Here is a 12,377-nt window from a genome sequence, read left to right on the forward strand (position 1 = left end):
ATAAGTTCAGAAGTAAATTTCAACTCTGTAGGACAAAGTAGGGCCCTATAACTTTCTACAATCCAAAACAATTAACAGAAAATGAGTATGGATGCAAAAATGCCAGGGCAAAAAAATAAAATAAAAATTGAATAACAGAAGAGAAACCAAATTAAAATGTAAAGTAGTAACAAGTCTTCATAATACAAAGTGAAAATTTATAACACTACTGCGTGAATGAAGTTCAAACAGGTGGGTAACCAACACACAAGCTAGCATGGGGAAAGCAAACAAGAGTGACTGTGTTACGCCCTCTTTTATGGCAAGTGTCACATCAGAACATTTGAACAGCATTGACGTTCCCTAATAAACCTATGCTGTTAACCTTATGTTACAGACTTGGTACAATCAGGCGTCTAGTTTCACCTTGGAATGATAATCAAATCCAATGTGGCAAAAATCAACAAAAGCTCAGTCCCAAGTAAAAATTAAATAAAAGTTCATCAACAAACATCATAATCCTAGTACCTATGTCCTGACATTAAGAAATTTATTCACTTTGACTAGCACAACACAAGTTTTAATACAGACTATACATAACACATACACAGTAAACAAGCATAACAACTTTGCCTGCCAGCAAAGAAAATAACCCCAAGGCAGTCAAGTGGAAAAAGTTTAATGTACCACAAGCTACAAGGTAGGCTGATCTTACCTTTTTCAGCGGAGGTGAAAAAAACGGTGATGAAACTGGCATAATGTATCCAAAGCAGCTTACAATTCCAAGCAATCTATGGCATATCACAAAAATTCCAACCAAGCACCTTTATATCATTTTTTATAAAGAACCTCAGATATTCCAAATAAAAACAGTAGAAAAACAGCAACGCATAATAACAGGAATTTTACCACTGACAACAAATCACGATTTCCTGGCCTTTAATACGTGTAGAGAACAGCCAGCAAGACGAAGCAGCGCTCAACATACACATTCAGACAACTTTCTTGCTGCGGATGCATGATCGGTGGTAAAACGTCTGCGTCTATCGCGCCATGTCACTACTGGAACACACACGGCCGCAGTACACAGTCTCAAACACACACACTACGAGTGCAAGCTCGCTATAGGCTACTTCGGCGAGCCGCCTTGCTCACACAAAAGTTGGCGATATTTGCCCAGTGACCCAGCTACAGCGTTTAGTCATCGCGGCCTCTCGTATATGTATATGTGTGATTAGGCACTAAACGCTAAATAGTGCGAGACCTATAAAATAAAGACTTTCACAACCGACGCACGCCAAAGGCATAAAGAAGCTTTTGTAATTATCAAGACGTGACATGGCGGCTGACTGCTTTTGAGTGGCAACGAAACAGGAAGTGCACAGTAGATGAAAAATATGCGATTGTGCAGAGGTTTGAAGGTTTCAGGACATGACCCTATTTTATCAGAACATAATTAATTTGTTGAACTGTCGGCTTACACAGCGACCTAAAAAAAAACTGTTCAGTAATCGTGAGGTCGCCGGTATAATCTTAGAACGGAAAGTTGGTTATTGTGATAATTTAATAAAAAGCTAATTAATTATTAGGTCGATAGCTGTGACTTCCTATCGGCAGGAGCTGTGTCTTAAGTGAGGCCAGCTTGAAATATTTAAGCTTGTCAATTTTTTTAAAGACCAATGTGCTACATGTGGGCGAAAAACTAAAAACCCTTAATGGTATACCTGCTATGGCAGCGTTTTACCAAGCAGGTTGCATACGCTCGACAACAAGATGACCTAAATCATGCCAAAAAACATTGCGTGACGCGGTCACAGCGCCTTAACAATACTGTGCTGAAAACACCACTTCCTCAAACTCACCGTAATTCTAAGCGATTGGAAAATAATATTCTAATTCTAAAAGGCATTACCTTCTGCCAACTGAAACGCAACACACAGAGAACGCTACTTTCGTTTGTACCGCTTTTATAGCGTACTAACATAGGCGGTTGTGTACACATGCCAAAATGCCACAGCATTGAATGCACGCTTTTTGCCAGTCATGTCAAATGCAAGCGCACAATGGCATTTCGAGGAGCTCAATTTTTAGGAAATGTGACCAAGCTCTCTTAAGAATAACGCGAATGGATTCACATGACTGTCAAACCTTAATTCGGACTACAGCAGATCGGTTTCTGGTCAACTTGATTGAGGAGCTTCTTATCGGTTGAGGTTCGCTGTCTCGTCTTCCGCTGTTAGAGGCATAACTTGTGACAGAGCTTGAATCGACTATTGATGATTCGGGGGACAAGTCCTCTAGCGAGGACAATGATGAAGGCGGGGAGAGCGTTGCATCGGCCAGGGGCGATCGAGGTGTGGGGATGGGGCGTGGCGCCGGGGGCCTCGTTTGCGGAAAGCTGGCGTGGCGCCGTATGTTGGTGATATTTAGGCCGATACTACGTCCGTTAGGTGGCACCGCAACCGACAAAGGCAAGCGTTGGGGCATCGTGGCTGGAAGAAAGACACTGGAGGTGAGAAGACTGCCGTGGTCGAGAGGCGAATTTGAGTTGGACGAAACGGTAATGTGGCTTGTAGGCGATGCCGGAGTGAAGGTGAACGCACAATCCGCATTCTGGTCGGCAGGGCTTTCGGCGCTCTTTTTGCCGTTACTTTCCACCAGGGCAGGGCTCTCGGGTTCCTTCGAGGCCGTGCCGGCGTCTACACCAGCAAGGAGATTGTCCGAACTTCGAAACAAGGAGCTTCTGATGCGCCGATGCTGCTTGGGCAAGACGGCTGGAGGCACCGGTGGGGTAATCGGGGGACTGGCCGCAGCGCTGCTGGTAGTGCTAGTAGTAGTTGGAGTGTCAGCGGTGGCGTTGTCTAGAGGCTCAACGAACAGCACACTGTCAAAGCTGGAGGGAAGGGTCGGCATACTGCGGCGGTTCATCTTCTTCTTCATGAAATTGATGCTAGGGCCTCTGCTCTTAGGGCGGACGGCGGGCGGCGTGCGCACATCGGTTTGGTTCGAGTTGGATCGGCGAACCTTAAACTTGACCGGCTTTGTTTCAATTGCTGACGCGTTATTTTCCTGCGATCCGTTCATTTTGCTTGTAGGGGTTAATTGTCCGTGTGTCTGTTTCTATTGTTGTTGTTGCTGCTGTTGTTGTTGATTGTGTCGTTGAACTTTATACTACAAATTAACCAAGGCCACCATGGTACATTCCATGGATGTTTTGGTAATAAACAAGCTACTAAACTGAAATTGAATGTTGAAAAGATACATACTTTTTTAAAACGAGAATTTTTAAATAAAGTTTGAAATGTTCCTACAAATGGAGTATCATTTAATCTAAAAATGTTTTTAACAAAGTAACTTCAATTACATTGATGCACAATAAAAAACAGACTGGTCAGTTAATGTGCAATTAAACGAACAAATCTGGTTTTCGGCTCAGGTAAAATCTCTGTACACTCCACGTTGAAGGCCGCACTACAAACACTCTGGACCTTTTAACTGACAGCTAGCTGTGTGGTTTGCTGACAATGCTTATCTTATGTCAGACCAAAACACCATTCCCTTCCACACCCAGCGAGGCAAACACAAAACGCAAGGTAGGTGGAAAACGCCAAAGCTGCAAACAGCTTCACGGCCAATGCGAGGCTTCGGGGCGAAATACAATCTTCGCCGGCCTCTCCTGCCCTCGCCTTACGATATTGGATACAACAGCTTTACATGATTGAGTCGCAGCCTGGCTCAATTTTAACGACGCAAATGAGGCCGCATAAAATGGGTAGCCATTTACATTCTATAACAAACAAAGTTTCAAAATAAAACCTCGGCTTCTTGACATGCCCGATCTGTTTACCAGGATGACGCACAGGATCTGATTAATTGATGTTTCAGCACCCCCGCGTAACTCATGTGGAAATCTATATCAAATCAAAACTACATACACGTGTAGGGTCTCTAGTAAATTGGAGTAATAACTGTACGACACGTAATGAACTATGCAAAGCAGACATTTTACTAACTATCATAACAATAAAATTCGCTAAACTTATTTAAACGTTTTGACTTGAATTTTATTTCGTTAGAGTAAACTATTACCTTTCGTAACCTTAAGTTTGCTAAATAACTACATAACCAACTAACCAATTTATGAATAAACTACAATCAAATGAAGGAAATAAACTAGTGCCTATTCTCGCTGTCAGTCTTAACAACGCTTGTATATTTTGACCGCTTTACATTTTTTGACATTCCACCTCAGGTCGCTGTCGTTAGTGAAACGTCTCACTCGCCAGACTGAAAGACAAGAACTGTTTTGACTGCTCAACACGACACCGTCGCCTATAATAACTGATTTGAACGTCAAAAATGTTTCTTTTCCGGGTCGTCGTCTTTTGTCCAATATTAACATCCGTGCGCAAACACAGAAACACTTTCGGTTAAAAATCCCTGTTTGTTATGATATTTAAAAACAGCTTCTGAATTGTAGGTAGCAGCGCAGGCACAGCAATCTTGTGACACGCGTCAAAATGATGCCAATATTAACGAGTAGTGGACATTTGTCAAATTAACGCATATTCCAGGCAATCAAGCCAAATAGAGTTTTGGGGATCGTCGTGTTTCGCCATTATATCACGATACGTGCGTGGAGATTTGGGCGCACGACTTAGCTTATTTTCTTAAGAATTGCGTTAAATGTCACGCTAATAAGGCGCGTCGGAAAGGCTTTCCAAAAAAAGCTAAAGACCTGGTTTGGTCACCGGCGGTTTACAAGTAACATTCGACGAATTTTTCAACTTTTACTGGTTTCTTTCTCATTTCGCAAACTTTATTCGAGATTAGTCGCTATTTTAATGTCGTTAGTAGTTTACAATTAAAAGAGTCGTATTAAAAAGCAAGAGGCTATTCACCCGGACACCAAAGTAGTTCAAATCGACCTACAATCACTAATGGGTACAAGCAAGCATAAAAGAGCGATCCGGATAAATAGCACATAGGCACCTTCTAAGGCTATTTATCTGGCTAACAAAGTAATTTAAATCGATTTCCGAAAATTTGAAATTATGCAAAACTCATAAAATTCAATCGAATACTATCATCACCCAAACCAAATAGCTCAATCCCAACCCTAACCCTAACCCAAATAAATAAATATTCACGTGTTTGTGCAAGCGCAAAATAGCGATCCGGTTGAACGTTTTTTTGACTTTCGTCAATAGTATTATAAAAAAAATTACCTTCGGTTTAATATTACATGTATGACCACAATTATTAAAATTTCGGTGGTTACACAAAAGTTACGTACAATTATTCCACGTGAATTATATAAAAAATTACACCTAATTAAGAATTATTATGGCCGAAGTAACCTTTTTGTAAGCGCATTCAGTGGACAAACAAAGTAAATGTCGTTTGCGTAGAACGTTTTTTTTTATTTTGTCAAAGACATTTTTTAACAGGCAATAAAATGTCCAAATCAGCATTTTTTCGCTTTTCGAATAATCACACAAGATATTAAGCTAAACCGCTAAAGGCTCGGGTAAGCAGTAAGTTTCACTGTGACATAAAAATCTCCAATTTACACACGCGACACCGTTTACCTACAACGCCCCTAAGCCTGCCTGTAAATCTTATCTGAAAACGCCCTGGTGGCAGCTTGACAGGACTAATAATGGAAAAGGTCGCAGAGCTGCAGTCGACATTGTGCTTGGTATTATATATTGTTTGTTTCACTGTTTGCGTCGGAATAATGCCAAAGTGGTCGCCAGCAACTGTTACGGCAAGGCTGCGGGCGTTGGTCGAACATTAATCCAAAAACGACCCAGCGCACCAGGGGTCGTAAATTCGTGTATTTTGCCAAGTGGCTGCACACGGGAAGCCAGTATGTCGACAGTTAATCTGACAAAAAATGCTAGAAAATGTTTGCTTACTACATGTCATTACACTGCTCCACAACAAAAGGCCTCATTTGTCTAGTATCTCGTATTAAAAAACGCAATAAATCGCTTCAAGCGTAAACCTGTGTTCTGCTGCGCTTCAAAATTGTTCGTTTCTTATGTTGTCAAAAAACTATCCACTGCCTTACAAACTAATCTCAACGAAAGCTTTAAAAATGTGCCAGCGGTAACGGCGCTTGTAAAGCGAGCATGCGGCCGGTAAGCCCCACGAATTCGAAAGGTTGACTGAGCAAAGTGCTCACACAAAGTAAACGTTGCTGCCGTTAATCATTGACTAATGAGCTGCATGTTAAATTCCTGGGGCCCAAGGTAGCCTCATAATTAGTGACATGGCGGCGTGAAACTGCTGTTCCGCCGGAATGTTGCCTTGCTACGTTCTCTGATAACTGTCGTTTTTGAATGCTTGCTGGAGAGGGGCCTTGGCTACAAGCCACACGACACCATAAAGATAATGAATAGCAGAACTGCGCGGTAAAAGAAAAATATAGCGTTGGATGTTGTGACACATAATAAACACAACACATAGCTTAGTTTATTAGCATGATAGCAATGCCTGTGTGGTTAACATAATTTCCGGTGGTAAAATTTAGGTTAATTGGCACCACGATTAAAGTTAACAAGAAAGATTGAACCAAATACTAAAAAAGCTCCCAATTTTCTACCGGACAGACCAAATCCGATTATTAATACATCTGACGCTACACATTTATATTTAATAGATCTCAACAGCTCAAATAAACAGCAGAGCCTTAAAAACTGTACTTGTAATCAGGCTATCTCTTTGACTGCAAATAGCCTCAACCAAAGACTGCTGGTGGCAGGCAACTCCTTTTCGCAACCTAGCGCAACATTTTCAGGCGTCTGTAAAGTCTCTCGATTGATCAGCATGCCGTCGATGCAGCAGACGACGCGCAAGACGGATAATTTTGACAAGTAGCAGTCATAAAGAAGCTACTGTGTACAAATGTAGAAAGAAAGCGGAAGTCGTGTCGCTCCAATGTACATGGGCCAGCGCTCGAGTCGCGCTAATGAGCGTTTTTCCAGTCACGAAATGTCATTTGTCTCTGCGTGGCCGACGGACGGCAAATACGGTCCAGCGCGGCTGATCACATGTGCGAAATAAAAAACAGCGCTTCGTTCAAAAATGCTTTTCTTCGAATCGTCTTTGGAGACACAGTTCAATATTGAACCGACTTCTAGCTAGCCGCTAAATGTTTGTTCCGCCTTATGTATTTAAGTTTGTGGGGCGCGCAAAACAACAGCACGTCAAGCCTTTTTGGACAGAGCGCCCACTACAGAGAAGTATTGAAAAGTTAATAGGCGTCAGCGGCGAGTCAATGGGATTTGAGACTTATGCTCTCAGCGTGGGACTTGCGTCGAAATACGACCAACGTGGCAAACCAGGTCTTGTTGTTTATTTAAGCCAGAAACACACGCGAAACTAGGTACCGCAATACACTTCGTTTAAAAACAAAACAGAGTTTTGACGCTAAAGCCATTCGACAAATCATAGTTAGTTTAAATGTCTATGAGGACTTAAATGTCTAAAACGTTAAATACAAATTATTTTAGAATAAAATAACTCGTGGTGACTTTTTTGGATTAACTTCAGTGCAAAGGGCACAAATCAAAATAACTTACTTTAAATAGTGCCTGCAACCAGGACTGTCGGTTTTAAGAAAGGTAACATTTTTTTTAACTTGCGCCTGTGCTTTTACGTGCATTTTAATTGTTTTCATTTATACTTTGACCTGATGAAGCACGGTTGTGCGAAAGCTTGTCGCGAATCAAATACAATTTGTCTTTATACAGTGCCACCTGATTTCTCTATTCAACATTTTTATAGGAATCGATAACGTAAAACCAGTAAAAAGCGTGTAAGGAACAATAGGTAGCCAACCTTGTCAAATAAATTTCGGGTGAAAACATTTTACAATGCTTATAGACTTTATGAATCGTAAAACATATTGTATGACAATCTAATTACTACTATTTATAATATAGCTTACATTTACCAGTACATAATATATAAATAGCAAGTTCTAGTTTTAAGCAATAGAGCGATATGTTGTTTCAATTCTGATTATAATCTTATTTCGAAAAAATGAAAATCTTAGATACGAAAAGCTGAAAGTCTGGTACACAGCGCTTTCACGTGTGGGTTTGAGTATATCTGCCTTTAAACCGGCTTATGAGAAAACAAGTTAAATCGAATAAATAAACCAGACGATCTACAAGTAAGCAAAATAAGATATATTCCTAACAACAAAATATCGATTAATTTACCAGTACAACTTTAAATGATTTGAATTAAAAGAATCTGGCAAAATTGTTTAAAGATCATTTCGTTTTAAGGGTCATTCTGTATAGCTTGACGTACAGTAACTGTCTGGTTTGATGCTGCACTAAATCAAACTGAAACAAAATCAAATATATTGATGTGCGTTACAAGATTCTTGTAAGGTCACACAGAAAGGTCGTTCTCGAGCCTAGGAACACGCGCATTTAAGCAAATTTACCTCCAAACAGCGCCTACACATAACAGATTCCAAATTAACGAAACAAATATTGATAATTTGTCAATCACGGCGGTCTTTTTTTAAAGTGGGTAATCGCGATATTAAATTAAATTTATGGTGGGTGATGATAAAGTTATTAATCTTTTAGGATTGTGCCTTTATACTTTGTGTTTATGTTGACCATAAGTCACTCCACTTCATCAAGTGTATAAAAATGCTCATACATGCCAGACATGGAAAGTTTACTAAGTGAAACTTATACACATCGCACAAACCCAACAACTCTATGATATGATACGTTTAAAAGTTACCTAAGCGCTTTAATACATTAGCAGTCATTGCAATGGACAAAAATATTGCAATTGTGTGTAGTGTTTTGTAAGACTGGTATCATCCTCTTGATAAAACCCTTCCAGCCTTTTTTACCATTTAAATTATGCAGCTACAAACGAACTTTAATTAATTGATCGATTAAAATTTGCTTTATTTATATTTTTTATAAAACATATTAAACACTACAACCAATAAACATGTTTGTAAAGTAAAAATGTGGCAATGAGCAAACAATTTAGTCATCCTATCCCAGTGGTTTCCAAACTTTTTTCTTCCGAGGCCCAATTTTGTTTTTACAAAACAGATCGTGGCCCATCGTTTTTTTTTCACCTCTGGTAATGACTATTGCACATTGATTAACAAAAGTTTGCCAATATTATAAGGATTTTTATTCCTTGCAACAAATGGAGTATTTTACATATATTTTCAAATAGCTCTATGGCCCACTTAAAATAGAGTCATGGCCCACTACTGGGCCATGGCCCACAGTTTGGGAACCACTGTCCTATCCTATCTAAAAGAGAAAACCTATCAATACCACAAACATAATAAATGGTTCATGCAAAACTTACCTCGTCTGTCGAGGACAGAAAATCTATATCCATCAGTGAGGTGTCTTCGTCGCCAGTGTCAGTACCTTGAAAGCAGTACACAATGAATACCAGCGACGTTCACTACGATACCAGCATAATTTAATACAAAAGTTCTACTGCCTATAGTAAGCGACAAATTTAAGTTGTCTGTCATTTTCGCACCCAACCGCATGTATGACGGAAGTTTAGGGTCTGGCAGCTGGCAACTTTTAAAGTCAATTGGCTCATTGAACTGCAATGTTGCTGGTGAAAGCAGTTTCAAAGTTAGAACAAAGCGTATGACCTTTCCGTGACCTACCTAGAATCCGTTTCTTACAAATTCCGTTATGAAGTTAAGTATTTGAAAACCTAACAGTGGACCATCACTGTCCTACAATAAATTCAGCAAGACTAAACACTTCATTTATAATTTCCATTAATCGTGTTTACAATCCAAACAAAAAAACTTTACAACAAAAAGGCTGCTGTAGTTTTGCATACGCGAAACGGCAATCGACTAAAACAAGCTGTAAAGAGTTCCACAGCTCACGTAAACAAACCGCTATCTAAAACGTCGGCGTTTGCCATCAAGTCTAGCGAGAGAGCGTAGGACTGGCGCGGCTGGCGCGTGGTCTACGGCGCTTTAACATTTCAGGCCCCAGCTGAAGCCTGTGACGCGTGTGACCCCTGACAGGCGCGCGTTTAGATACAAATAACACGAACGGGCTTGGTGTCATATCAGTGAAACACAACGTCAGAACGCCAGGAAGCATAGCACTCCCCCACCAGCTAGATTATTTCCTCCTGCCCAAACTTTCTCTCCTTTCAATCACCCTCTCTCGCCCGTTAATCTGCGGGCGGCTAAATTCTGGTCTGCGTTTAGCAACAGCGCGAGGTTGGGTGCGATGGATGGCTGGATGATTGACAATTATAGAGTTTAAAGGTAGTGTGTGGGTGGATTGGAGTATATCTAACATTCGCTCACGATATTTGAGAAATTATAAGGAAAGGGGCTACAAAACGTTAAGGAAAGGGGCTACAAAACGTTTTTCATTTTTCTTATTAGTTAGAAGCATACCGTATCTATTCTTATGGGTAAAACATGCCGTTCGTCATGGTAAACTCAGCAGTCAGCAAAAATTAGTATCCTGACTCACATTCCGCCACACTTTCCACCCTGTTTGAGCAATTAAACTAAAAAAAAAACTCAGCAAAACTAAAAAAAGACATAAAATCAACTAAAGGTAAAAGGCTAAAAAATAGTGGCATTGGTAATGCTGGCCGAACATGCAAGAACTTACTTGCACATTCATCGACATCAGTAACGTGCGACGGAAGCGAGGGAAGTGACGGTGCTTCGGCCGCCTGCAGACTTTCATCCTTCATGCTTTCAACCTGACAACAGAAATTAGGATAGTAATGCACACCTCTAGCGCCATAAAGCGGCCACATAAACTCGGTTGGCGAAGAGGTGAAAAATCGCAGGTAACTTGAAAACCTATTTTTTTACCGGTATAGGGTACCAGCATTTTTATACCATAACACTGTTCCGGACTGTTTCGACGGAATCCAGCCATAAGACCAAAATAAGAACAACATCATAGTCGGAATAAAACACAATTCGGAATAAGACCAAAACTGCACTAACAACAAATAGTCGTAATAGCAAAACATCGGATTAAGAACTAAACCCTTCGAAATGACACCTATATGGCCAGAATCAGGCCTATAAAACATTTCACCTAACCACAAACCCCATCTGTAAGTACATCACTAACGCCACTAATAATTCCAACCCCAACCCATTTGGCCACCCACCAATAAGACAAACAGCCCGAAAAATCCGTTACCAAAACAGCGGCGCCAATTAGGGCGCCATTCAAATTAGGGCGCGAAAACGTTGACACCATAACGGCCGATGTCAGACCCATGGCCCCCTATCGCCCCATACCCTCTACCTACAGTTTTAGGCGTTATTTTGGCCTTTTAGGCCTTACTCCGATGAATTTGGACTTATTCGGACAGGTTTATGTCTTATTCAGACGATTAAGTTCCTATTCTGTCGTGGGTATAATTGCGTATTTGGCTTTATTATGTTGTTGGTTTAAGCACTATGGTTTTATAGATTTTTCTGCTTTTGGTATTATTGCTTTTTAGGTCTTATTGTGTGTTCCCGTTATGACTTACTCTTACAGCTGCAGCTTGCGCATTTTAGGTTTGTTTAAGCACACAAGCTTAGCGTAAGTTTGTGTAAGCTGGTGTTTATTTATCTAAAATTTAATTGTGGTTACGTTTGTTTGGAAAGAAAACATTAAGTAAGATCAAAAATCCACTTAATAAGTGATATAACGGTATGTGGTTTGACAAATATACCTTACCAGTATATAAAAAATTGCGCTAAAATTGAAATCAAGCAAGGCAAAAGTTTTCAATCCTGATTAATTTCTACCTTCCACAATTGTTTTTCTAGGTCCTGCTTTAGCTTTTGAGCAGTACCGAGATCAGCAAGCAGCTTTGGCGATGGATTCTTTGCATATTCCTCTTTTATTCTCTAATAATTAAAATAGGTGCAAATTAAAAGTGGTAATTGCAAAACAATGATTTATACACCACAACAAAATTTCCTGTTTGTATTTCCAAACCAGAAATAAACCTGATTTGGTAAATGCAGTGCGCATCAATCTAAAGAAGCCAACAGATGCATTTAACATTATTTTTAATGGACTAAAATTATTGAAGAAATCATAAAAAACAGATAACAAGATGAAAAATTAGAATGATCTTGGTTCCATTTACTGATTTTTTACAGGTTTGTTATATTATAACTGTCCCTGCTGTCGTCTCTCGCTAATAGCACATGTATAAACATATAACAATAAAATAGGAATTTAAGATTTACAATAAAAATAAAATGTACCAGTACAGTGACATGCACTTACCTCAACTTCAACAACTTCTTGTTTTAACATTTTCTTAATAGTTTCAACTTTCTGGTTATAAAAGTGGGTTTTCTGAAAAAAATATTT

General features: G+C 39.9%; 1 protein-coding gene across 6 annotated transcripts in view; it reads right to left on the bottom strand.

The window, feature by feature from the left end:
- The window catches only part of LOC146167943 (rho guanine nucleotide exchange factor 1-like), a 38,357-nt gene extending 26,007 nt beyond the window's left edge, over nt 1–12,350 (bottom strand). For 3 of the 6 annotated variants that reach the window (XM_083380491.1, XM_083380477.1, XM_083380469.1), the window contains exons 1-4: nt 12,291–12,350; nt 11,801–11,902; nt 10,653–10,746; nt 9,352–9,416 (exon numbers count right to left, since the gene is read on the bottom strand). In XM_083380491.1, coding sequence (XP_083236617.1) covers nt 9,352–9,416; nt 10,653–10,746; nt 11,801–11,902; nt 12,291–12,320 — 291 coding nt within the window. In that variant the 5' untranslated portion in view covers nt 12,321–12,350. Of the gene's footprint in view, nt 1–405; nt 646–694; nt 760–2,127; nt 2,216–9,351; nt 9,417–10,652; nt 10,747–11,800; nt 11,903–12,290 lie in introns of those variants that run through there. The other 3 variants (XM_083380507.1, XM_083380484.1, XM_083380499.1) reach the window with 3 other exon arrangements.
- Nucleotides 12,351–12,377: the final 27 nt, after the last annotated feature.

This window comes from Ascidiella aspersa, chromosome 1 (genome assembly GCF_963924565.1).
Source record: "Ascidiella aspersa chromosome 1, kaAscAspe10.2, whole genome shotgun sequence".
Classification (NCBI taxonomy): Eukaryota; Metazoa; Chordata; class Ascidiacea; order Phlebobranchia; family Ascidiidae; genus Ascidiella; species Ascidiella aspersa.